Source organism: Zootoca vivipara, chromosome 2 (genome assembly GCF_965207765.1).
Source record: "Zootoca vivipara chromosome 2, rZooViv2.hap1.1, whole genome shotgun sequence".
NCBI classification, from domain to species: Eukaryota; Metazoa; Chordata; class Lepidosauria; order Squamata; family Lacertidae; genus Zootoca; species Zootoca vivipara.
Genome location: NC_142584.1, coordinates 79,120,302 through 79,147,815, shown reverse-complemented (window position 1 = coordinate 79,147,815; position 27,514 = coordinate 79,120,302). Strand labels below are relative to the sequence as shown.

Here is a 27,514-nt window from a genome sequence, read left to right as displayed (position 1 = left end):
CATGTGAGCACCAGAGTTTTGCATCCGAATTATGGACTGGGAGTTCAACTCACAATTTTAGCGCCAGGACATTTATTTGCCCAAGCATTTTAATGGTTTTTTTTTTACTTTATAGTCAATTTAAACTTGTTTTATACAGTGTTTCTCCCCCCCAATCCCCCTAGCTTTCTATATTTACATTGCTATAAATGATGTCATTTTCTTGTTTTTGGTATACTGTCATTTTGGTATGTTCTGTTTCCCATGCTTCAACCTCCCTGGTATTTATATAGATGAAGAATGTGCTAAATGCATGTCAGACTCAGAAGGAAGTTCCACTAAGTTCAGTGGGGCTTAATCCTAAGTAAATGGATGCAGGATGGCAGCCTGAATAATATTTTCAATAAATAAAAAAAAACCATTTCTGCTTCTTTTTTCATTTTGCCTTGAACTAGCCTAACAGAGCTCACACAATATAGCATTTGAATGTGTAAATAATGCATACAGCCCTGGAGAAAGGACATTTCAGGATACCTTAAGACCCTGCTGCATTCCAGGATTTGAACCCAGTGAGCTTATTCTGCTACCACTGCACCTATTTATTCGTCTCCAATCCACTTGCATGCATCATGGATGATTAATTGGACAATAGGGACAGGCTTTTTTTCATTGTCGATTTGCTATCAATGTCCTCCTGAAGGAGGACTGTGCTGTTGGGGGTGGGAGTAGGGGGGGGAATTGTTGCCAAAGCTTGTCAGGGAAGGAGCTGTTTTTGTTTTTGTGAAGAATTTGAGCATGGCTGACAGACTGAAAACTGCAATGTTTGCAGCTCTTTAAATTTAATTCTGGGCCATCTAGATCGGAGCTAATAATCTTAGTCTTCAGTCAGCAAGTGTAAAAGAATAATTTTTCGCTGGAGGCATATATAAAATAAAACATATATTTTACTGTAGATTTGTGTGTGTGTGTGTGTGTGTAAAACACACAGTGCGTAATAGGCAATTCTGGAAATATTTTCCCTTTTTAACTTTTGTGGTTTTGGACTAGGAGAGCTGGTCTTAATTAACAATCTACTTTCTAACGTTTAAAGAACTGTTCCATTTATCTTTAACATGTTTCTCATTTTTCTCCATTTCAGAGCCTGTAGTCTTCCAGCGCCCACTCCCCACACAACCCTCGGGCAAGTCACAGACTTTACAAAAAGGGCCCCCAAAACCCTCGTAGCTTTTAAGATCAAGTATGCATGTGGGAATTAGATTTTTATTTTTTATTTTTATTTAACCCTCTGAATGGAGTTCTTGGCTTTGTAGCTCAGTTTTTCATCTATTCTGTAGACTTTTGTTCTGCTACCTCTCTGGGGTTGAAACTGGTGACCAGCGATATGGATGCAGAACATCTTTCATCCAAAAGCAGGCCAGAAACTTTTAAGTATAAGTAACACAATGTGCACTCCCAAATGTAAAGCTTCGTTTTCACTAGGGAAGACATTTTAAACACAAAATAAAACTGTACCTCCTTTAATCTAATTAAAACTGCATGTTTTCTAGTCTTGTTAATGGACACAATGTCACGAAGCAATCTATAGAAAATGGGTAAAGAGGCAGGCAGACAGGTTGACAAATGTAGCACAATATAAGCTTGCATCCTCTACACCAGGTCTGCCAACTGACAATGTACTTCCTGACTTGTACACAACCAGGTATTGCAGCTTCAGATTTTGGGTGGCCCTGAGCAAGGTGTTAAAAGGTCCCTTCAGAACTCACCGCCACCGCCGCCACCACCGCCACCGCCACCCCCATGATGTTGGTGCTGCAACCACCAGCAGCCTCTTTGTTTTTGGAAGCTTCTATATATCTCTATCAACACTAAGGAAGCCTTTTGGGGTTGGACTGTTTGGTGGCTGCAGTATTGCCAGGGTCAACAGCAGTCACATTTGAACCAACAGAGGGCCAGAGCAGGGGCATCGTCTTGCCCCCACCCTCCAATTGAGGGTGTGCGGTCATCTGACATGATGCATCACGTGATGCCACCTGGAGGGTGCCAGGTGGGGGCAGGACGCACGGGGGGGGGGACGATCTCTGTGTTTGCTCATCCCAGCCACAGTCCAGGAGCTCAGGAGCCAGGCAGAGACTGGGACAAGTGAATCAAAGACTGCCCATGCTCCTCCCAGCCGTGCGGAGTTTGGGACAAGCATGGGCGATCTTTGCTTCATTCATCCCAGCTGCAGCCCGGCTCCTGGGCTGCTGGGTGGAGGCTGGGGTGCACGGAGCGCACCCAGTGGCGGCTCCCTCAATATTGGGGGGCACTGCCCCCTGCCAAAAAAAATATTGGGGGAGCTAAAGCCCCTCCACCGCTGGGCCAGAGTGGTGGCTGAAGTCACAGTAATGCTGAGATGATGACGTGGTCTCAAACAAATGCCGGCCCCAGCAGATGTCCAAATAATTGGAAGATGACACTGGACATGTTAGTGTCCGGAGTCAACCCAAGATATTGTGTTGGTGAAGTTTTGCTGCCACTGCTACAGCAGCAACAGTTCAAGTTTATATGCCTGTGAGATGTACTGAGTCAGCAACCACACTCTCAAATATTCTTCTGACTGGCAGGGAATAAGAAAAATAAATCTCCCCACCCCAGCTCCGACCACGGAGATAACAGGATCTGAGGTGTACTAACTGCTTACTACTACCCTTGGTCCCTTTCTTGATGAGAGCAGCATTATAACAGCAGGCCCCTCCCTTGACCTCTGCAAACTAGTCTAAGGACAAGATGCCTATCCCGGTTTCAATTTGAAGGGGGGGGGGTCAGTCTTTTCCCTTCTTCTAGAAAGCTTGATAGTGCAGGTGCTCTCCAGTGAGTGCTAATGCACAGATTAAATAGAAGTCTTTGAGTCTCTGGTGAGATGTTCAATGGACTTCAGCAATTGCAGAATCTGGGTATTTTGATTTGAATTGCACAAGTGGGGAATTTCACTTGCAAATCTCATTTTGAAATGAATTACGCCAAAGTTCAGGTTGAAAATGCAGAAAAGAATGTAGGAAACTGTTATGTACTGAGCTGAATCATAGAACAATAGGATCCAGAATCAGCAGTCTGATTGGTCCGCAGGAGCCACCCAATCCAACTCCAGGTGGAAGTGAATCCGCAACCTGATTGGCCTGCAGGAGCAGCCAATCAGGCTGCTGGCAGAAGTCAATCCACAAACTGATTGGCCCACAGTTGTAGCCCTGAAGTAGCCAATCACGCAAAGCCCATTGTGTAAATAATGTATATAAGCAGATGGTTTTGGGAAAAGGGCATTCTTCTTCTCTTCAATGACTACGAGCTGAATAAAGAGCATGAAATTCACTCTCGACTCCGAGTATATTTTAGAAACATCACATAATCTAGTGGAAATGTTTAGGAGCAGAAATCGTAAGAGCAGAAGGGAAGAGGTGAAAAGTCCCTGAAAAGATGAACTGATTTAATCAGCAAAATAAAGAAAGACTGGCACTGCTAAAGCCCTGAACTGTTTCATTCTTTATAAACTGAGTAGGGGTGGGCTGACAGAATCAGACATATATTTTGCAAGGGAGAAGGAAAACATAAACTTGAGTTGGAGAAAAAGGATAAAAAAATGCCTACATCTGAATGCTGATAATGCTCCAGAGGCAGACATACGTGATGAATCCCAGATTTCAGAAAGACGTGACACTGTAAATATGGGAACCTTCCGTTGATATATTCAAAACCTCTCCAAAATGAGTGGGTTTTGGAAGGATATAGGGGATGCTAATGTACTGCTGATATTTGAGAAGAGTGCTAGGAAATATCTATGAAAATGCAGACATGCAAGCATGACTTTAGTCGGCGCAGACATTATGGGAAAAGCTCAATAACAGGAACCGAAAGGAGAACACCTGGAAAGTTATGATTTAATTAAGGACAGTCAGCATGGATTTGCACAAAACGAATCATGCCTAACAAATCAGATTTATGGTGGAAGTAACAGAAAGACCAGGCAAAGGTTAAGCCATGGACATAAGGAAGACTTTTGATACAGTGCAGCTCAAGGAATTGACATGTAAATAAAGAATGACACGGAAGGGAGATGCAAGCTGACTGGACAACACAGATATGAAAAAAGGGCAGAGCATGATCTTGGAACAGAAAGGACTTAACTGAAAAGATTAGCACATACCTAAAAGAAAGTGTTAGATGGACAGCACTAACATGATCTTGCAGTTCTGGATTCTGGGGTTTGGACAGAGACCAAAAATGTGGTTCTTTTTAAAATATTGGTTGGTTTCTGGCATTTTAAACTGCTTCATAAGCAACAGAGACGTTTCTTCAGAGATATAGAGCAGCCTGGCAAAATTTGGCACAGGGTTTGCTCTTGTGTAATCTAACATCTAAATGGTATTTACTCAGCAGGACCTAGAGGTGACTCCTGGCTTTTGAAAGTTTGAAGTTCTTACCAAGCTCTATGGCTGGTGGAGCTTGTAACAGGACTAGTCTCCCTCTGCCAATCCTTACAGCTGTATGTACTATCTATCCTGTGATTATTTATCACCTTTATTTCCCATCTTCCCACTAAGCACATTCGGGTTATTTATTTATTGCAATATTTATACCCTGGTTTTTCACCTTTCTGTCTTCGCAAGGTGGCCAAGTGTGTTTGTTTCATTTGACCTATACAGCTATGAGAAGCATTAGGCTGAGAGAGTAGGCCTGAGCATGGGTTTGAATATGAGCCTCCCTAGAATTATATGTTATGCCAATCCTCTCCACATGACATACAGATTCTGGCTTCCTGAAACCTTTCTGCCCCTTCCCACTGCAGCTGGTATATCAGTTCTACGTGGGCTAAGAGTAGAAGTTTAACAAGTAAACTCAGGGGGAATTCAGTGTAGCACTAGGGCAATTGTTCTGTCAGCGCAAGGATGTTGGCTTGCCAGACAGAATGATCCCCCCCATCTTCTCCCCCTCACACATTGTTCTGGGGATTCTCCCAACCCCTCTAGAGCCATTATTTTTTATAGATGTGGTGACAGGGCCGGATTTAGGTTTGATGAGGCCCTAAGCTATTGAAGGTAATGGGGCCCTTTATACGCCCAGCTGTCCTTTGTCAACAACCAATTGTGGCTGTTTTTTGGGTTGAATATATGCTACATGGTAATTTATGGACCTAATAGGTATCTAAAGCCATTTGCACATAACAAATAGGAGCCTACACAACACAAAACACTGTTGCTGTATGTAGGTTTTATTTTTTTTTATTTTTATCTTATATTTTGGAAATGTACATCCAGTTTTTTTTTCCTTTAAATTTTTTTGGGGCCCCCAAGAGAGCAGGGCCCTAAGCTATAGCTTGTTTAGCTTATACATAAATTCAGCACTGTGTGGTGAGGACAGGGAGGGAAAGCACTGCTGCACTAGCAGAAGTCCTTGCATGGGTTTCCACTAGTGGGGCACAATAGTTGAATCCCACCCAGGCTCCATATAACACTGGGCTATCTTCTATTCTCTCCCCGCCCCCCGTCACTGAGCAGCAGATTAAATGAACCAAATGAACCAAAGCAGTGTAGGGATTTATACACACGGCCTCTTATTAAGTGCTTCCCTGGACCACCACCCAATATGGCCTGCCCTTGAGGGTCACTTCCATGGTAACCAACGGAAAGCAAGATGTTGTGCACGGCAAATGGCACTATATCCTTGGTACATCTATACACGGGGTACGTATGTACGAAGTGGAAGAAGAGTGAGAAAGTCAGTACTGTATATACCTGGGGGGGGGGGGAACTAATACAAAACGAGAAGACAAAAATAAAATTTAAATGGAGAAGGGGAAGAACAAGGGCCATTACCTTTCGCTTCTCTTTTCTTCCTGCTGCTTAACACTTGAAAGTGATATACTAGTGAATGCAATGACCTTTCTGACAAGCTCTGACAGAACAAATCACTCACCACATCATCCCTGTCTTCCCACTCCACCTCGGAAAGGTCGACGCTGCTATAGTTGGGCTTCCTTCGCTTTTTTACTTCTTCATACTAGAGTTTTAAAAAATATGTGTTTATTTTTTAAAAAGACATTGGACAAAATGATGAGCCATTTCTTTACAACCTCAAGTTCAGCTTTTATGCTAGATAGGTGTTTAGATGCAGTGGGTGGTTTCAGCAATGTCTTTGGTTAATCCCGAGGTAAGCACACAACAGCTTTACACAAACAAGTGTTTTGTTTTAACACAACTCTTTGGGGCTCCAGAATGGATTTCCTTTCATCAGAATGTGCCCTTTTCACAGACTGTAAGCACAGCAATTGTCAGTGTGCCCTTGACACCGAGGGATCAGGGACAAATAAACTTGGACACCTAATAAAAGAAAATTGCTTTGGAAGAGCACCACAGATACATTAGACTGCCAGCTACTACACCATATGGAAAGTATGCAAGTCGTACTCTCAAAGTTTATAAAATACATCCTGAACTAGCTCTGCAGCCATGCAGGAAGTGATATTTCCTAAAGTGTTATCAACAAAACGTTTACATATTTCTCTTTAAACAAGATAAGGCCCTATTCCTAGGAAGTTTGGTGTTAATATCTGCTGATACTGTAGTTTATCAGCCCTTTCATGGGGGCAGATGGGTGGGAGAACACAAGAAGCACACTAATAGAGACATGCTATTTGTTTTTTATCACTAATATGGCAACACTGTAAATCTCACATTTTAAAATAAGCATCACATGATGACAAATGGCTTTGACACTGGCGTTCCTGTAATGTAGGAAAATCCTGCCCCCTGCTGCACATCACAACTGAGAGACCCTGAAGAAACACCTTGTTATGGGTTAAAGCTAATACCTACAATGAAATGTTGTGAGCTCACCCAAGAAAATAAATCAATGCATTCTGTTACGAGTACATCTCAAGTGCACACAGTTAGTTATTCTGTATTACTCAGTGTTAAAACTAAGGCTGTACAAAATCCACAGGAAGACATCCATCTGAAAAACTCTTTTCTGGCACCAAGCTATGAATTCTGCCAAAAATCTAACTGCCTATACTAATTCTGCCAGCATTACTCTAAGGAATTGTTTGCTTCAAGAAAAGCTGTTAAATTCTTTTTAAGCACACACACTTTGCTCACAGTTGCATTGCACAATGGATTCTGTAATCTCAGTATGGCAATCTATAAACATTTTTACCTTTACTCACACAGAAATGACAGAGGGCTAAATTTCTGAGGATTGTAGCATCTTCTGAACATTTTTATTTTGGCCAGCATGTTTCAGAACATTTCCACATTTAGGGCAAAATACAACCTCCCCACTCCACACCAGCAGGGTTCTGCAGAGTGGCAGAATTATTTACTTCACCTACAGCTCCGCTGCAGTGGAAGAGGGGGAAGACCATTCAGACCCGCTCCTTCACAAGCTCCATGTTAGCATACGGTAGTGATCGGGTTTGAATCAGGCTTGAGGCCATCACCCAACAGCAGTGACACTTGTTGTGACGTGGGGGTTCGTGATTTCAGCAAGCATTACCGCTCTCTGACATAGTATGCTGGAGACAGTTTCTCTAGTAACTCTTCTTTATTAAGGCAAACAAGACTGAGCCCTGAGGAGAGGGAAGCTACATTTATAGGGAAAGGGAACTTGCTTAAAAGGGATACATTTTGGAGGGAACAATATCAAGCAATCACAGTGCTGCCTTTTGGTGGAAACCAATAGGACTGAGGATCCAAATGCAGCAGTTTAAATGAACCAATAGTACCGGTAGCTGTTCCTTCTGGAACCAAAAGTAGCTACTTTACCCCAGGCACCCCCAAACTTTACCCCAGGCACCCCCAAACGTCGGCCCTCCAGATGTTTTGGACTACAATTCCCATCATCCCTGACCACTGGTCCTGTTATCTAGGGGTCATGGGAGTTGTAGGCCAAAACATCTGGAGGGCTGCAGTTTGGGGGTGCCTGCTTTACCCTAATGTGAATACAGACAATAGTAATACAGATATAATATCCTTTGAATCAATACACAACAATACTAGTTTAAGATCCAGCAAACTGCCACTCTCAGAACAGCACATTATGGGGTCTTTTCTCTGGGCTCTGCCGACATTGGTATAACCAATACTCTTGCCTACCCTCATATTTGGCAGCAGGCAGCAGGCCTGCTCAGACAGCAGAGCTGAGCAGAGGGAGACCTCCGCTCAATCTGACCCTCTTCCACAGCCCGGCATAAGGAAAACTAACGATTGTCCTCTCAATCTCACTCTAATCCTTTTGAGGTATTACATACCCTGCAACATTCCTCAGATGAAAATAGGGACATTTCCCACTCACTCCCGCAACTGACCCTCCTCAACCCCCCCCCCCATTTTTTAAATCACACACACCCATGCATTTTCACCACCGCTACACACCCTCCACTGTCCTGAGATTTTGATTTACAAAAAGAAAAACCACAAATAAATAAATAAATATTAGAAAGGAGCAAAATTAAATGCAGGCGCAAAAAGCGTGTTTTTTTTTTAAAAAAAATAAAAAATCAAGACTCCTTGTGATTGAGATTGAATCCTGACAAGACAGAAGTACTGTTTGTGGGGGACAGGAGGCGGGCGGGTGTGGAGGACTCCCTGGTCCTGAATGGGGTAACTGTGCCCCTGAAAGACCAGGTGCGCAGCCTGGGAGTCATCTTAGACTCACAGCTGTCCATGGAGGCACAGGTCAACTCTGTGTCCAAGGCAGCTGTTTATCAGCTCCATCTGGTACGCAGGCTGAGTCCCTACCTGCCCACTGACTGTCTCTCCAGAGTGGTGCATGCTCTAGTTATCTCTCGCTTGGACTACTGCAATGCGCTCTACGTGGGGCTACCTTTGAAGGTGACCCGGAAACTACAACTAATCCAGAATGCGGCAGCTAGACTGGTGACTGGGAGCGGCCGCCGAGACCACATAACACCGGTCCTGAAAGACCTACATTGGCTCCCAGTACGTTTCCGAACACAATTCAAAGTGTTGGTGTTGACCTTTAAAGCCCTAAACGGCCTCGGTCCGGTATACCTGAAGGAGCGTCTCCACCTCCATCGTTCTGCCCGGACACTGAGGTCCAGCTCCGAGGGCCTTCTGGCGGTTCCCTCACTACGAAAAGCCAAGTTACAGGGAACCAGGCAGAGGGCCTTCTCGGTAGTGGCACCCACCCTGTGGAATGCCCTCCCACTAGAGGTCAAAGAGAACAACAATTACCAGACCTTTAGAAGGCATCTCAAGGCAGCCCTGTTTAGGGAAGCTTTTAATGTTTAATGGATTTCTGTATTTTAATGTTTGATGGATTTCTGTATTTTAGAATTTCTGTTTTGTTGGAAGCTGCCCAGAGTGGCTGGGGGAACCCGGCCAGATGGGCGGGGTATAAATAATAAATTATTATTATTATTATTATTATCCGCTCCCCCTTTCTTCCTCTGACTGCCTGCCTGCCCCACCACTGGGGCTGGGCCGCAGTAGTGGCAGCCTCCCTTCCTCCTTGCCCACTCTCCAGCAGCCAATGTGAGTTGCCCAAGGGAGGAGGCTGACACCATTGGCATGCTGATAGCAGTACCAGCCTGATGGAACATGTATGAAACCCATAGCAAACATGGGAAAGCACTGAAACTCCTTGTTTTTGGAAGGCTTTTGGGTAACTGTTACAGGTTTAATCTGGCACGTTGCTGAAACATTAATATTGCTTTTCTCATTGTTATCATGCTTTTATAATTATTTCTATCTCAGTTTTTCTCTTTCTTTTATCTTGCATTGTTGCTCTCAAGTTGTTGTAAGTAATGCAGGGTGTAAATCAAGTTAATATAAATAATACAGATTGGCTTGAATCCAGATAGTTGATGTCCCGGCACTGGGGAACAACCATGGGAGAGGGCTATTATTGCCTGCATGCCATGATCGTTGACTTCCTAAAGTCATCTGCTTGGCCACAGTGATAGGATGTTGGACGTGATAGGCCTGTGGTTTGATTTCAGCAATGTTCCTGCTTCTGCTTTAAACTTCACTCACAGAATAATCCCATTGCGGGGAAAGGAGAGGGGATTTTCACCATTTCCCCCCTCTTTTTGGAAAGCTTCCCCAGAGAGTTGGGAACCCTTCCTGAAGAGAGTGGGCTACAGTGGGAAGGTACCTCCCCTCCCCCCAATCTTCCTGCAGCAGGAACCTCTCCTAGATCTTGTTCCCCTGCATTGATGGAAGAAGCAGAAGTTTAAAAAGGCATGCAACACTGCCAGGTGTTGCCGGTGGGATAAGGAATTTGTTTAGTTCAAATATCCAAATGACTCAAGCATGTAATAGGGAGATGGGGAGGGAGAGGGGGGAGAGTAACATTTTAAAAGCAACATGCAAATCCAGTTTGCTAATATCCTTGGCTCTAGACAACATACTTTCTTAGCGAGTGAGCACTTAACAAGGTAAGGCAGAAATATCACGTGACAAGTCTAGCCTAGGGAACCCCACCCAGTGTTAGGTTTCATTATTAGAATGGAAGTTAGGCTTCAGCCTTTGGAGCTGCAAAACTCCCTCTCTGCTCCATTTATCAGAGTTAAATTCCCAGAGGAAGAATTTAGTTGGCATACGTACAACTCTCCCCCTGGGGATGTGTCTGGGAGCAGCACGGGCTCTCAGTTTAAATCTCCACTGGCAGGCTTTTAAGCTTTTTTTATTTAATTTGTTTTTTTTAAAAAAAACTGGTTTCCTGCAATTCTGGTATCATGTGAGCTGCATTTATTTTGTAGTTGAGCACGATCCTTTACTGAGCCCTGCTGGGCCCTGAATTTGTAAAGCATTTGAAATGTGTTCACTCATAAAAGGGTCCTTGTAAGAGCAAACTCCCAAGATTAAGATTAAACAAAAGTGTGACTTTCTTTGCTTTCTTATAAGAGAGTAAGAGCTAACCTTTTCCCTCCCTTTCCAAAGAAAGAGCTGCAGACCAAAGCTATAATTTAAGTTTTTAATCCAGAAATTCTTAGATTATGGTTGGCAATGAAGACCAGTTATTTTGGATTGGAGGTCCATGCCAGCTGGCAGTAACAATCTGCCATGCAGTAAAATTTCCAACCCATAATGCAATGGGAAAAAACCCCAACCCTTAACTATGTCACATAAAAGGAGGGGCAGTGGGTGGGGGAATAAACCTCAGCTTTCACACAGGGGAAAAAAGGGAAGCAAATAAAGATATACAGCCCTGAAAGAAGCCCCTGGCAATGTAACGTATGAGAAAAATTTCTCATCCCCCCACCCCCAAATATATGCTTATGTGACAACTAACACAGAACACATCTAAACCTCTGGTTCTCAAAGTGAAAAAGTCTTCTAAAGAGATATAAACAGCTGTTGGTACCACAGAATTATAGAACTGCAGAGTTGGAAGGGACCCCGAGAGTCATCTAGTCCAACCACCTGCAATGCTTGGACAAAGATACAGAAGATTGTCCTAATACATCAAACCTACCTAATCATAGCAATGCAAGCTGTTGCAAAGTATCTATCAATGCAACTGATAATGAGATCTATTGGAACTTCTCCCACCTCTCCCATCAATATTTTCAACTTTGGATAACTTTGAAGCAAAGGTAGATCAGAATGTACTGGCTAGACAGAAGATAGCTTCCACTAGATCTCAGACTGATTTACAGCATATCAGCAAGGATTCTGACTGTCAACAGCAACACGGATAATAACAATAACAACAACACCCTTCTAAATTAGGCTGCTGAGATAAAGTTTGTTGGGGTAGGATTTTGTGTGTGACAGGACTATGAGGATATGCTCATAGGCACTCTGTTACTTAATTCTAAGAATACGCTGACACCCCCATTGCTGTTCTGACTCTCGTTGGTGGATCTTGGGGTTCTAGTAAAAAAAAAAACCCTAACTAAAAACAGAGCACATCCCACAAGCCTGGAGTCTAAAGGCCCTCAAAGCACCATTGCCTCTTCTTTCTGAGCTGAGAACCTTTGCTATAGACAGATTATACAGCTGAGGTATCTTTATTTTTACCTTGGCTGTCCTCTCATGCTACTTCTGTGGAGATAAAGTCGCTCTTCAGTACAGCTGGAACTTGCTGCTTTTCAAAAGTCTCTCCCCCCCCCCAAAAAATGTGGTAAATTCTACTTTCACAAAGTGAAAAGGTAGCTGTATGGAATAGCCTGAAGCACTTGGATCTTGTGGTAAAATGCCTTGTGGTAATTTTGTCATATGAAATGGAGAATCTGCCCTCTGTTTTGTATTTCTGGAGAGCCAAATGGATCAAGCATGACTAAAAGGAGCTTCCTTACTACAAGGCTTTAAGAAGTATTGATCGAAATAAGGGGTAGACAACATGGTGCCATCCAGCTACCATTGGACTCCAAAGCCCATCAGCCTCGGCCAGCATAACCAGGGATGATAGGAGCTAAATAAAATTTGGAGGGTACCACATTGGCTACCCCTGGTCTAAATTAATGACAGCGAAAATAGTGCACAGATCTTTATGTACCTATAAAGGCTGGGTAAACAATACCTTCAGATCAGATCAACCACATACAAGCAGATTAGTAGTGTGACGTGTACTTGATTCTTTCCACGGCAAACCCTCTTAATTTAGGATTTAATTTGCATTCTTAAGACCTTATCATTCAGGATTATGTAAAAATGACAGCTGCTTATAATTATATCTCCTTAGAGTGGAAATAATTTAAACCATCTGCCATCATTTCAACATTACCAGACTTAAAACTCGGTGAGCTTGTTTCTACCTAATGTCAAAGTTGAAAGTAAAGAAGCAAAGTGAACTGCAAGTATATTACTACCAAATTTCTTGCATTTCATTTGTATGTGCAACTGGTTTTTCCAGCAAAGCATTCAAACTGTTAATTATCTTTTTAATATATGTAATTTAGGATTGCTAATTAGATAGCAATTTAATGCCCTCACAGGGATTCAGATGCTCTTTCTTTTTTAACATGTAAACTCCGACAGGAATAATTGTTGACATTAAAGTAATTGAACTCTTCAGTTATTTAAATGAACACAAGGCATTTACACTGTTCAAATCATTTAAATATTCCACTGTCAGCTACAGCTGTAGAGTTTTATGGAGTCTCTCAAAAAGCAAGGGTAAGTGTAGGTTATCTTAGTTTTCAGGCAGGACTCCCCAGAGAGAAATGAGATTTGCTGCTTATGAAAGGCTAACACCGTTTAAGTGGGGCATTAATGTTTCCTCTGAGACTTGGATTTCTCTGTTTTTCTATATTAGGAGAAACAAATTTTCCCAGAATTTACAGCTATGAAAGCCTTAATACTGGTTTAGCAATCTTTAAATACACCGGGTCTTTTTTTGCTACATACAATGCATTGTGGCTGTTAATGTTTAATTTAAACTCAGCAACTTGCTCTGGGTACGAAACTGCCATCGTATTTAGGGGAAGGTTTTTTATCTTTCATTCCTATATATACACACACCTTCCTTTACCAAAGGCAATGATGAAAACAATTGTATAAGGGCAGTTATGATTTTGTGAATATTTATCACGTTAACTACCTTTTGAAAGAAGAACAAATAGGATTTTGTAGAATACAGGATTACTACAAAAATGAAACCAACACTGCCATCATATCTGAACTAATGTTGGGAATTTGTGTTCTTATTACGTACATGAGTTGCAGTTTGCCTGTTAAGTAAAGGAAAGTTTCATTTGCACTGAGCTATCCTACATGACTAGGAATAAGTGTAAGATCACATGGCCAACTGCGCCTGCAAAGAAACAGCAGAGTTAAACCATCACATGTGTGTGGTCGTAAGAATAGGAGATGGAAGAGGAGTGGAACTAGAAGCAAACTGCATGATTATTTTCATGCAGGGCAAATGCAGAGAGCTCAGTGCAAATTGTACCTGACCTGGCTACACTGTTAATACGGAGATCTTCCTTGATGGAAAATACATATTGTTAAATGAGATAATATACTGGTGTTGGTGGCCTGTATGCAGTGCTAGCGTGGAATAAGTGGGCCTAATGTTTGAAAAAATAAGAAACTCCATCTATGGCGATGAGCTGATATCCTTTCATCAATTATATGCTTCTGGGTTAGAGTGCTCCTAGTGGCAGTTTTGCTCATTGAAATTACAGGGTTTTGGCATGGGCGCAAAGGTTGGTGGGCATCATGAAATGTTATGATAAATTGATGAAAGAGGGTCTTGACAAGGAGTCAGTGGTCTTAACAAATGTGGGCACCAGTGTCAATGGAAAACAGAATATACCTTTGAATCCCAGGTGCTGGAGACAAGTGGCAGCAGGGGGCCACTTTCCTCTTGTCTTTGTATGATCTATTATACAAGCTCTTAACAACGCATGGAAAATCTGGTGTGTGGTTTGAATCTCTATTTCAATTTTTTTAAAAAAACAAACCATTTATTGGGGGGTGGGGGGAATAAAACCCTGTGGCAGGTTCTCAGTGTCTTTTTCTCGCTTATGGTTTGATAACATAATGCTAACATTATATTCCTAAATTAAATTGTGTCTAATCCATGATGCTTCTCAATCCACCATTGGTGCCTATAAACAAAACAAAGTACAACAGCTGATGAGGTTCTTTTCAGAAAATGAAAGTTCAACAGCCTGCTGTAAAATAATAACAAATAATTTTATTATTTATACCCCGCCCACTCTGGGCAGCTTAAAGCATATCTAAAAACATAATAAAAACATCAAGCGTTAAAAACCTCCCAACACATAGCTGCCTTCAGATGTCTTCTAAAATTATCTCTTTGACATCTGAAGGGAGGGTGTCACTACCTAGAAGGCCCTCCGCCTGGTTCCCTGTTGCTTTGCTTCTCACATTGAGGGAACCAGCAGAAGACCCTTGGAGGAGGACCTCAGTGTCCAGGCTGAGTGATGGGGGCCGAGGCCGTTTAGGGCTTTGAAGATCAGCACCAACACTTTGAATTGTGCTCAGAAACGTACTGGGAGCCAGTGAAGATCCTTTAGGGCCAGTGTTATATGGTCCCAATGGTCACTCCCAGCCACCAGTCTAGCTGCCGCATTCTAGATTAGTTGTAGTTTCCGAATCACTTTCAAAGGCAGCCCCACATAGAGTGCATTGCAGTAGTCCAAGCGGGAGATAACCAGGGCGTGCACAACTTGGGTGAAACAGTCTGTGGGCAGGTAGAGTCTAAGCCGGCGTACCAGATGGGAGTTGGTAGCCAGCTGCCCTGGACACAGAATTGACCTGCGCTTCCATGGACAGCTGTGAGTCCCAAATGACTCCCAGGCTGCGCACCTGGTCTTTCAGGGGCACAGTTATCCTGTTCAGGACCAGGGAGTCTCCCCCTGCACCCCCCCAGCAAACAAAATTATTAAACTGAAATGTGTTACTTTATTATCCCCTCCAGCAGCACCTTAGAGACCAACTAAGTTTGTCATCAATACCTTTGATACATTTAAGGAGGCATGGAGAACACACACCTCTTTGCTCTTGGACAATAATAGTACTGGAGTCATGGATCGGAGTTAACATTTATATACGAGTTGATTTTTAGTAAAAAGCAGTTTACAGAAATAGTTCAAAATCCTAAACACTCAATCATAATCACATTTACTTGGAAGCAAGTTCAAATGATTTCCAAAGAATGACTTGTGAATTTTCCTTGCTACACTCTTGGAGCAGTTTTCGCCTGTGCAAGGGCTTCCACTTACGTAAAATGGCTTCCCTCTCTTCTGATGCACAACCAAAATTGGGTCCAATATTTACTATTCTGTTCCATTTTACTAGCCCCACTGGGAGGGCGACAGGTCCTCAACGCTAAAGTAGCGGATCAACTGCTTTTTCAAGACCAACGTCTTAATGCGGTATCAACATGAAATTGGCTACGACTCAGAACTGGAAGCATTTACACATGCTATTAAACTTTATTAGAGCGAATAGTCCCACAGAAATAAGTTTAAAGCTGTATGAGTCCAATAAGCAAACTGAGAAACCTACACCTCAACTGAAACCAGATTTTACTGAAAAGGCGCACTGATTTCAATAGTTATGAGAGCCAAAATTCCATATTAAGAGGCGGTAAACTTTTAATTGCCTCTGATTTATACTAGCGCACTATTTGGACCAGAATACATCTGAATTAAGTCCCACTTGTTTCAGTTGGATTTATTTCTCAGTCCATAAGAGAAATTTTGACAGTATGAGGAGAATCATCCTGAATATAGTTGGCATTTTAATTTAAAACACTTCCAATTTTATTTATACAGTATGGGCCTAATTTTGTCCCACTTGCAATGTTCATGCTGATACATGGTGGCTGAAAAATTTATCACCGAGGGAGAAAGATTGTGTACATAAACTTGGCTATGGAGCTGGCATCATTGCATCCACCACAACAAGGCACTTTACATGGAGCATAGGTTAAAGAATGGTTAGAAGGGTCCTATGGATGAAAACAAGGGAGCTCAATTATTGATGAGGAGCTTTGGATGGTCCAAGCATAGAACACCACTGCTGGTCCACAGGGCAGCTTGCCAGGTAGCTTGTGAGAACCACTGAAAATCTGAGTGTATGTGTGCTCACACTGAAAGCCCAAATGGTGTAGGCTTTTAAGGGTGCAGTCCTAACCGGAGCAAAAGTGTGCAGTGGCAGATTCCTTGCTGTTGGCTCCTGCTGGCTGAGGCAGAAGGTGAGGGAAGAGATGCTGTACCTATTTTGCTGGGCCAGCTTTAGGCTGCTGCAGCACAGCGGTCCAAAACTACACTCCTCTCCAGGAACTGTGTTTGCTTTGATCCATTGCCAGCCCAGCTCTGCCCTCTCTTCCCCAAATCACCCCGAGGACCTACTGCTTGTTTCCGCTGCTTCAAATACCACCTTTGGCAAGGGCCTCTGCAATGGTGCAGCCCACTGCTGGTGAAGCCTGTCAGGAGGACACCTCCTAACCATAGCGAGCAGCACAAACTGGGATTATTCTGCCAAAATTCTAAATTGATTGGGTCTCTCAAAGCAGTTACTCCCTTATAAGCCTTCATTCATCCCAATTTTTTTCATCACTTGGGGGAGAGGAACTAGGGGGGGATGCCAATGCTCTTCAAAGTTTTAGGAAGAGTCTGGGCAATTTTAGAGGTATAAATGAAGTGACTGAGTGACATTCACTCACTAAAAAGAAAAACTAAGTTAATGATTGAAGTGGCTGGACTCAGCAGCCCAGCTGACATTCAGCATGTGAGAATGTCCCTGTGAATGATACTATGTCAGGATGTAGGGTAACAAAATACATTATTTGAATTGTTCCTTTTATTTCACTGGGAAATAATTATTTGTAAAGGGCTTGGGACTCTCTCTCTCTGTGTGTGTGTGTGGTGTGTGTGCGCGTGTGCGCGCACACACACACCTAAGAATGTATTTTTTTTTTTACAAATATATATGTGTGTTATATCTGTAATTTTTTACAAATATATGTTAATATATATATATATACTTTATGTTTTTAAGACACAAGATGAGAACAAATGGAATTAATTTGAAGATGTTTCCTGTGCTCTGTATTACACAGTATTACTATATATTCTAATCTGTAATACAAGAGGAGTCATTACTATTGTGTTTTGAATTGTGGCTGGTGTTTTTCCATTTTTGTCTCTCTGACGCCTACTAGTTTTCCCGTTGTGGAAGATTTTATATATATATATATATATATATATATATATATATATATATATATATATATATATCACTGTGCGTTTTAAGTATATGCATTTTTTCAAGGCTGCTTCTTTGGACCGTAGAAACATTTCCTGTTAATATTTCCATACTGCAGCCAAACAGAGCTTTCAAATGTAGCAGAAAGTGAAACATATAGAGTTTCTGTTTCCTTGTTGCCATATATGATTTTATGCCAGTGGGGCTTTGTTTCTGTATTTTAATAATACTGTGTTTTGCAGTAAAGAGAAACACATTCAATACAAGTCTTAACTTTCACTTTTTACATAAACACAACATATTCAAAACATGCATGCATATATATATATATATATATATATATATATATATATATGTTTTGAATAATGGCTCTGCCTGCTCAGATTCCAGTGAAGGCTATGTCAATGGTTGATTATACATGGCAGTGCTATGCTGCCATCTAATGTCTGATCTTACATAGTTCATCACCAGCACAAGTATCTATAAGGAAAGCTACTCAGATGATTTGAGTTACACTCACCTTTGTTTATCCATAGGGTTTGGAAGATACTGTGGCTAATTTAAACTTACTGTACTCCTCTGAATGTCAACACTAGCTTTTTTTTTTTGAAGACTTGATCAAGAGAATGTCAACTTAATTGACAATGATCACAATTAAAAGTGTTATTTATGTCAGGAATGCTGAACCTGTGGCCCTCCAGATTGCTGTTAGGCTCCAACTCCTATCAGCCCCAAGCGGCACGAATGATGGGAGTTGTAGTCCAACAACCTACGGAAGGTCACAGCTCCCCCCTTTCTGATTTGTGTAAACCTGGCAGGGAACAGAATCTCAACAAGATGATTCAGTTATGAAGTTCAAGTCCGCAAACATATCAATCAAAATATGGCTGAAATGAAGAATTGCTAGACAGCTTTAACTTGACTTTTTGTAGAATACACTTACTTCATATGTTAGCCCCCTCCAAAGGGGAATGTATTTCACAATACCTCCTCCTACTGCATGGCTAATGAATCATTTTAAAAAATCTTCATAGTCCCAATAACTTATATGATCTGAGAGCAAATTTCCTTCATACACACAATGACTTCTGGCCCATTCGCATTTGCAATTTTCCCAGCGTAACAAACCATTCCAATAATCACTGCACCACTAAAAATAAATAAAACATCAAATGGGAATTTTCTCTCATTAGTTACTACTGGTTATTAGTTGATCATTTGAATTCATTGCAATTAAGTTGCTCTTCATCCCACAAGCACCTCTGACCTGCACAGCATACACAAGCTAATCAGGCTATATGTTCATATCCTTCAAATAAATGAGAAAATTGAGATGGCTTTTAAGTTCCTTCTACTGCTGTGCTGATATGAAACCATGCTGAAGGATCCAGATTTTTATTTTATTTTTAAATCAGTACTCCCAAAACCCACGGAATGCATATAATGTAGTGAGCTCCCTGGTCTCATGGGTTTTATTTATCTGTGCACTTACCATTGGAATGATTGTGTATGGTAATGAGCCAGAGATGTGCAGTGATGTGAGGAAGGGAAACATCCACTTTTTCCCATTAAAAAAACTGCTGTCATGAACAAAAACAAGGAAGGGAGATTACATCATTTGCCAATCTGTCTTGTATCATTTATTGTTGCTGGAATTCATTCCACATTTCCCTCTTAAACAAGGAATGCATGAGATCTAGTTTATGGAACCCATAATTAAAGAAAGGAAGAAGACAAGGTAAGGGCCCTTGTGTTACTTTTAAGTTTCACAGAGTAGGAAGATATCTGCCTTGCAGGACCTACTTTGTACTAGGATCCTGAGATCCATCAACTGGATTAAAGGATTTTGAAAGCTCAGGAACTTGTTTTGAATACTAACTGAACAGATCTGATGCATATCCTCCTGGATCCCAGTTCTACAATTAGTATGTGCATTTTGTGTGGTCATAGATTCCTTGCAGAAACAGGATACCCATTCATTTAAATGGAACAGTACCGCTGAGCAAAATAAGGGGGATGCTGCACATAAAGAGTTTATGTTACAGGTAGGTAGCCGTGTTGGTCTGAGTCGAAGCAAAATAAAAAAATTCCTTCAGTAGCACCTTAAAGACCAACTAAGTTTATATTTAGTTGGTCTTTAAGGTGCTACTGAAGGAATTTTTTTATAAAGAGTTTATGTGTTTACTAATGGTCCACACAAGGCTTTAGTTCAAATGCTATTTTTAAATGAGATAAATATTCCTGCAGCATATACATATTTACACAAATGAATCCTTCCGCATCCTTTTGAATCATGATAGAAACAGGCCATGAAATAAAATGGGATCTAGTAAGCACATAGGATGAAATCTAATGTCTCATGAGTGGACTTCCCTGAATACCACAGGGCTGCCATTCCTTCCTTCCTTCCTTCCTTCCTTCCTTCCTTCCTTCCTTCCTTCCTTCCTTCCTCCCTTCCTTCCTTCCTTCCTTCCTTCCTTCCTTCCTTCCTTCCTTCCTTCCTTCCTTCCTTCCTTCTCTCTCTCTCTCTCCTGGAGCTCCCAATAGTCCCCAAAATCTGCTCCAAAGGGTCTCCCATAACAGAACATACAAGGGACTGTGGGGGGAGCAGAAGAGGAAATCCAGTTGTATGAGTGGAAATCTGGTTTTTGGGGTGGATGGGCACAATAGGCTCACGGCCATCTATGTAATGCTCATTGAGGGAGATGTGAAAGGCTTTGTGTGACTTTGTTCAGTACATCAAATAATGTCAGTAAAATAGGATGTGAGAGTTCAAGGAAACTGGGGAGGATTCATCTTGATCTAGTCCAACCAGAAAAGAACATTCTTCTTATAATGCTCTTAAAGTGCAAAGCTGGTTTCAAAGAGTGTGGATTTTCATACAATACATTACAAAGCATAACATATATCTTCAAAGGAATCGATAGAGTTGAGCAAAAGCTAAATACCATGTACTTGAGTATAAGCCGACCCGAATATAAGCCAATGCACCTAATTTAACCACAAAATCTGGGGAAACTTATTGACTCAAGTATAAACCTAGGGTGGGTATCAGTCTCTGCCTAGGTCAGTCTCTAGAGCCCCATATGAAGTTGTTAAACCATGTCATGCTTTTTTTGCCTTTGGAATCTTTTCCAAGTCAACTTTCATTTTCTGCCACTCCCTCACTTGTTTTTCGTCAACACAAAATTCCCTACTTGCAATACAGGTACTGTTATTGCTTTCTTCTGCTCTTGACACAACCTTAAGTTTGAAACCAGCTTTGTATGACCTGCGTTTTTGTTTTGGTCCCGGATTAGAAGAATTGGGACCCATTTCTAACAGGATAAAAAAAAGAGAGAGAGAGACTTTGAAAAAGAATGCCGTACCATAGCGACTGAATTCTCAAAATATACCGTAAGCCCTACTCCAAAAAGAAGCCCTAGTTATTGTTCTTAAAAGAGATCAATTTATAAAATATAGCAGACTAAGTACTGTAAACAAACGTACTGTATATCCAAGACCAGAGATATACCGGTACTCGTATTCAGCAATGCTTGGGCAGAGCAAGGGGGTGTGACCAAGCACAGGTAAGACTGTAAAGGCTACGTCATTGGTCACAGCCCTGGAGAAGAGTGGGAGAAGAAGAGCAGCTGCATCTGACATTCATCTGACCAGGATGCAGTGTACCCCAGGTACCAGCACACAGAAGCGGGCATGATCTTGCCCAGTACAGCACGGACAACACAGAGGCTGCCGGTGTGCAGGAGAAAAGAAGAGCAGTGATATTAGCAATCATTGGACTACCCACAAAGGCACCCGCAGATGACCGGGAGAGACCGGAGAACAGGCAAGTGGGACCCTCACTCGAGTATAAGCCGAGGGGGCCTTTTTCAGCATTAAAAATGTGCTGGAAAACTCGGCTTGTACACGAGTATATACGGTACTCACAGAAAACTATATTTAAGTGAAACAACAACATTTGCTGAGTGTGTGTAATAATCTACAATTAAACTCACCAGGAGTTTTCTTTTAAATGTCACTGCTGAGAATAAGGCATGGTGAGATATTTGTTTTCTATAACTTGTTAATGTAGAAAAGGTGGGGAAGGAGACTACACAGGTTAAAATGTCATTTTAAAGAGTTATTAACAAACTCTCTTTAAAAGCTGCACTCATGACAAAGCTAAGTGTACTGATTATATCTTGGTCACATATTAGTGGTACATGGTGCTGGTAATGGTTTTTTTTGTTTGTTTCTGAGGGGTGGGGACACACACCAGACAACATGTATGCACACAAACGTGTTTGTCTCTTGTATCCTCCACCCGCCCCGCCACCCACCGGAAGCAGGGTTACATATACAACTGAACATAACATTTACACACTGCATACAATTCTGACCCAGGGTGCCCAGCTAGAAAGGACAGTTGTTGCTGTTGTTGTTTAGTTGTTTAGGCGTGTCCGACTCTTCGTGACCCCATGGACCATAGCACGCCAGGCACTCCTGTCTTGCACTACCTCCCGCAGTTTGGTCAAACTCATGTTCGTAGCTTCGAGAACACTGTCCAACCATCTCGTCCTCTGTCGTCCCCTTCTCCTAGTGCCCTCCATCTTTCCCAACATCAGGGTCTTTTCCAAGGATTCTTCTCTTCTCATGAGGTGGCCAAAGTATTGGAGCCTCAGCTTCACGATCTGTCCTTCCAGTGAGCACTCAGGGCTGATTTCCTTCAGAATGGATAGGTTTGATCTTCTAGCAGTCCATGGGACTCTCAAGAGTCTCCTCCAGCACCAGAAAGGACAGTGCTGGAGAAAGGACAGTTATTCAGCAGCTAATCTAAGAACTGAAGAGCAACCAGTGCTGTTGCTCTGCTAGCCCAACACTTCTCTTCCTTGCAGCCCCTTCCATGCATAAGAGGAAGTCCCATTATGTGAGTGGAACTTCACACATGCAGTGTTGGATGCAACCTACCACTTCCAGATTAGCTTTGTACAATATCCATTGCAGCCACTACATGTTGGGGGGGGGGGGAGTCTGAAGCAAAGCCCCACCCCATCAGAAGACGGAATGCTAAACTAAGGAAGGCTCCATTCAAGCAATTAGCAAATGAGTGTTTTGAAATCTAAAAGCAAATTGCAGGTGTTGGGAGTGACTATGGCCCCAGCACAGGAGGCAGACACAAGAGGCAGACTGTGTCCTGTTGCAGTTCTGATCTGGGGTCACAACACCTGCGATTTGCAATTAAAACAAAAGGGAGCTTCCCTCACATTGCAATCAGCCGGTGCAGGGGGCCTGATCTAGACTGAGACCACAGCAGGGACACCCCTCACCAGGATCCTGCTCCCGATTTGCTCTGCTCATGCCTGCAATTCACTTTGAGAAGCCATTCACATAATTGCTAATAGCGTGACTAGCATCACATCTGCTGCTACCCCCAGCTTTACGCTGCTGCTCCCATCCCAAAATACTAAGCAGTTTTTATAGGTAGGATGATTTGTCTAAATTTTGAATGTCCCTTAAAACAGTTTATACCCAAAAAATAATTCCACTGCCTTTTTGCACTGTTAAAACAAAACTTCTTAGAGGTGGAAGGAGGAACAGCCAGGAAAATGTTGGTGTTCTGACAATTTCATTTCATCTTCTCATCAAAACCACTCAAATGTAAATATTAACCAAGTGTAATGCCTAATCCAAACGTTAGAGGGATAAATGTTTTTGCAAGCTCCAATTATGACACTATCAATCCTTCTGTACAATAATCCTGATATTGTTTGATATGCAAATACCCCTCTGAGATATATTGCTGCTTTCTGCTTATATGTTGTTGAATTCTGATAATTACATTAAGTGCCTACCTGAGAAATGACATCCATAATATATTATAATGAATTCACTAATGCCACTCCTTTAGTTAGATTCAATGGTGATGAAACTGTTAAAGTGTTCCTATAAAACCAAAAAAATGAAGCTACAGCCTATGCTACCATTCAATAAACTTTTATTTAACAGACACATCAAACTTCTTTCTGACTTTGGTTAATTAAAAGAAGGCAAAAAGGGTAATGGAAATGAATTTTCACTTTTTTTTAAAAAAAAGAGTAATTGGGAGAATAATCCTTCAAGTGAAGATAAAATAGAGAAGGAGCTTGCATACAATATCCACACAGTTTTAGAAATTTGAGTCCACTTAAACATGACAAATAGGGGCTATTACTTAGGAACACAGAATTCCACTTTAATGTAAGTGTACATAATTGCAGCAATTTATGGCTTTACCTTGCACTTACAGGGGTTTGGGTCTCTCACCATACAACCTGTGCATTTCTATATCACCAAAAGGCTTATGTTATTATTTGCATTGGATCTTCAAGGGGGAAAAAAGTCTGCAATATTTTTATTTAAATAGTAGCCTTTTTAGTAGTCGTCCTTGTGAACCATTATACTTTATACTCTTTAATTATACTCTTTAATTCTGTGTGCTGTATCTTAAGAAGAAGAAGAAAAACATATTTTTTTATCTTACCAGAGGCCTGAGTTCTGGATGAGTCAGAATGTATCCATTGTTCGTGATTGCGAATGCATATCCATGAATACCTAACTGTAAGGATATAGGAAAGAAAAGAACCTGAATAAATAGGGCCTACAGAGCAGGTAAACATAAACCGTCAGGAAGTTCTCTGACACAAGACCCATCTAAAAAATGTGAACTGGACAGAAATACATTTCAGTAGTGGGTTTTCAGGAGAATTTCCTGGTGCATTGTGCCTTGACACCTCAAACCTGGCAATTATACGCCTTTAGCAACAAAGCATTTCACTCAAATTCAAGTGAAGTCCCTTTTCTTTAACATGTAGTAAAATAAAAAAAATCCCTATAGCTGTGGGGACCTCAGTATATTAGGGGTGGGGAGCTCTGGCCTCCCCCTTCCTGGGGGTGTCACATAACAATGATGGGTGGGGCTAGAAGCAAAAGATAAAATGCAAATTCTACTACTACTACAGTGGTACCTCGGAAGTTGAACGGAATCCATTCCGGAAGTCCGTTCGACTTCCAAAACGTTTGGAAACCAAGGCGCGGCTTCCAATTGGCTGCAGGAAGCTCCGGCAGTCCACTGGAAGCCGCGGAAGCCGCATCGGATGTTTGGGTTCCAAAGAATGTTCGCAAACCAGAACACTCACTTTCCGGTTTGCAGCGTTCAGGAGCCAAAACGTTCGACTCACAAGTCTTTCGGGATCCAAGGTACAACTGTACTACTACTATTTTTATTACTGAATTTGTATACTGCCTTTCATCCACAGATCTCAGGGTGGTTTTTTCTACACACATTTCCACAACCCGCTCTATCTGCCATCCAGGCAGCACCAGAGTTCAAGGACACTCAGGGAGGATGCAAAGAGGGGCTGGTGAAGTGTGTGACATGGGGACAATCTGAAGGGCCAGACAGAGAGGCTTGGAGGACTGAATTTGGCTCCCAGACCTGAGGTTCCACATCCCTGCAGTAAACAACAGAGCTACAATATCCACCTCATTGCATGCATGCATCTTCTCTCACTCTCTTCTATATTTTAGGGGAAATAAACAGATATATACACATCAATCTAACACAGGCATCCCCAAACTTTGGCCCTCCAAATGTTTTGGACTACAATTCCCATCTTCCCCAACCACTGGTCCTGTTAGCTAGGGATCATTGGAGTTGTAGGCCAAAACATCTGGAGGGCCGCAGTTTGGGGATGCCTGATCTAACACATTTAGTGTTGCCAGTAGTGGCTGTGGGATGCCTTCCGGACTACCTTGGGCACAGTGGGGTTCTTGGCCCCACCCTTTCCTCCTCTAGCCACACCTCTCTCTCTCTTGGCCCCATCCCTTCAAACTAAAACACATACATATTGATCAGCATGGCAACCCACTATTGTCAAATGTTAGTATTTCACTCGTTGCCTTTATTTATTTATTTATTTATTTAGCCAGCAGTATAACTTGGAGTTCACCTAATCCACTACCCTATACACACTCGTCTGGGAGTAAGTCCTACTGAACTTACATGTGGGGTTAATTCACATATGATGGATTAGGTAAAAGGTAAAGGTAAAATTATTATATGATGGATTTCCCTGTCACAAGTAGACACCTATCACTTATAGAATCCCATGCCAGGAAAAAGTGCAAGAAGATGCTTAAGAAGGCTCCAAATCTCCACGGCTATCCTTAGAATATATGGAAGCAAGTCTTGTTTATTTTAGCTTCTGTGGTTCCTTTGGACGAGAAAGCCCCCCAAATACAGTATTCCCAGAAACTGTCACAGCTGTCACTGACAGAGCTTATGACTGAGCTCAATGTGAAATCTCAATTGTTGTGCTTTGTGAGAAATCCAGCTGTCCTGCCGAATTAAAATGAGGGGAGGAGTTTCAAATATGCCTGCTCAGGGCTCCTCATATTTTTAAATTAAAATATCCTGGATTGGGCGATGATGTTTACCATTTACACCCCAGGGTTTTGGCAGGGCACAAGTTACCCCTTGCCCAGTTCTACCGGTAGCAGAACTCTGGCTTTACAGAAGGGAAGAGAAAAATGAAGCGTCCTTGCTTCCTTTACTCCAAAGTTAACGGAGCAATATGATTTATCAGAAAGGAGGAACCTAAAACATAATTAGCAGAATGTAAGTGCAGAAGATGTGCTGCTCTTTACTTTCCATGCAAAATGGAAGTTTTTTTTTTTAAAAAAAAAAACTTAATGGAGATAAGGAAAAACCTTGATTTGGTTTAAACCACTTCAATACTGAAAGACAACAGAAGACTCTGGCAATTGGACCTACGCACCTTACTGTCTGTGATCAAGAGAGTAAAAAATAAATAAAATAGACAGACATAATACTATATGCATAAAAAGGGACTATTTCTAATTCAGAGGCTCATACAATTTCCACTTTCAAACCTCAGAGATATATTGGAAGTAATCTGAGAGCAATGTAGTGTTGTATTAGGCCTGAAAGTACATGCATAATCAAATTTAGCACTGCACTTATTCCAATAGCAATCCTACCCCTTTTGACAATGCTTCTGTTACACAGCTGACTGCCCTCATTGATTGCAATAAATGTATCTTCAAATCACTGATGTCTAGTCATTAAAATGTCCCCTAGTGGAAAAAACCCGCTGCTGATAGCTTTGGCAGATGTTCTGTACAACACAGCTTTACCGCTGAGAAGGCAGATCAAATACGGAAATAGTTTTAAACCTGCTGTGTGTGTGTGTGTGTGTGTGTGTGTGTTGCAGTGCATAATACAACTTATTTGTAAAATTGCCCAAATCATCTCTTAATCAATTGTGACTCTTCTCAAGACATTCTTTAGCTTAAAGGTCACATTACTTTATATGAAAGGCCACTCTCTTCAGATAAGGTTCATTCTAAAGTAAGGATCAATCTTATATACCACCAGGGAATGGTGGGATAGATCCAGCGAAGCCTAAACAGTTTTCTGCTTACAGAATAGGGCTTTTCTCTCCCCTCCATCCCCGTTTCTCCCATGGCCCTGAAAATATGTTCTTGAAGGTCAGAGAAATGGTGTGCTATGGGGCATGAGGGGCTATAGTTGAAGAGGGAATCAGCAACATTCAAGAGCCACAGTTTTGATGGTACAAAGAGGTTGATGGCTGACCTGCCCTTGAACAGCCCTCATCGTGTGTGTGTACTTCACTTGCGTGCGCGTGACAAAATTATCAACTAAGGTCATTTCTAATACAATGGGGTGCATAATCAGGTACAGATTGCTTTAAAGGAAATGGCAAAGGACAATGAAAAGGGACTCCAGTCCAGTGCACTTGAAACTGGTACTGTACTTTTTCGGCACATATATTATCAACTATATTGCACAA

At 41.8% G+C, this 27,514-nt stretch overlaps 1 protein-coding gene across 8 annotated transcripts in view; it reads right to left on the bottom strand.

Moving 5' to 3' along the window:
- Window positions 1–27,514, bottom strand: part of CACNA2D3 (calcium voltage-gated channel auxiliary subunit alpha2delta 3) — a 503,883-nt gene that overhangs the window by 108,391 nt on the left and 367,978 nt on the right. For all 8 annotated transcript variants that reach the window (XR_015948236.1, XR_015948235.1, XR_015948238.1 and 5 more), the window contains 2 exons: window positions 24,163–24,237; window positions 5,926–6,009 (listed from right to left, as the gene is read on the bottom strand). Coding sequence is in view for 3 of the 8 variants with exons in the window: in XM_088662250.1 (XP_088518376.1) it covers window positions 5,926–6,009; window positions 24,163–24,237 (159 nt within the window). In the remaining 5 variants the exon portion in view is untranslated. The remainder of the gene's footprint in view (window positions 1–5,925; window positions 6,010–24,162; window positions 24,238–27,514) is intronic.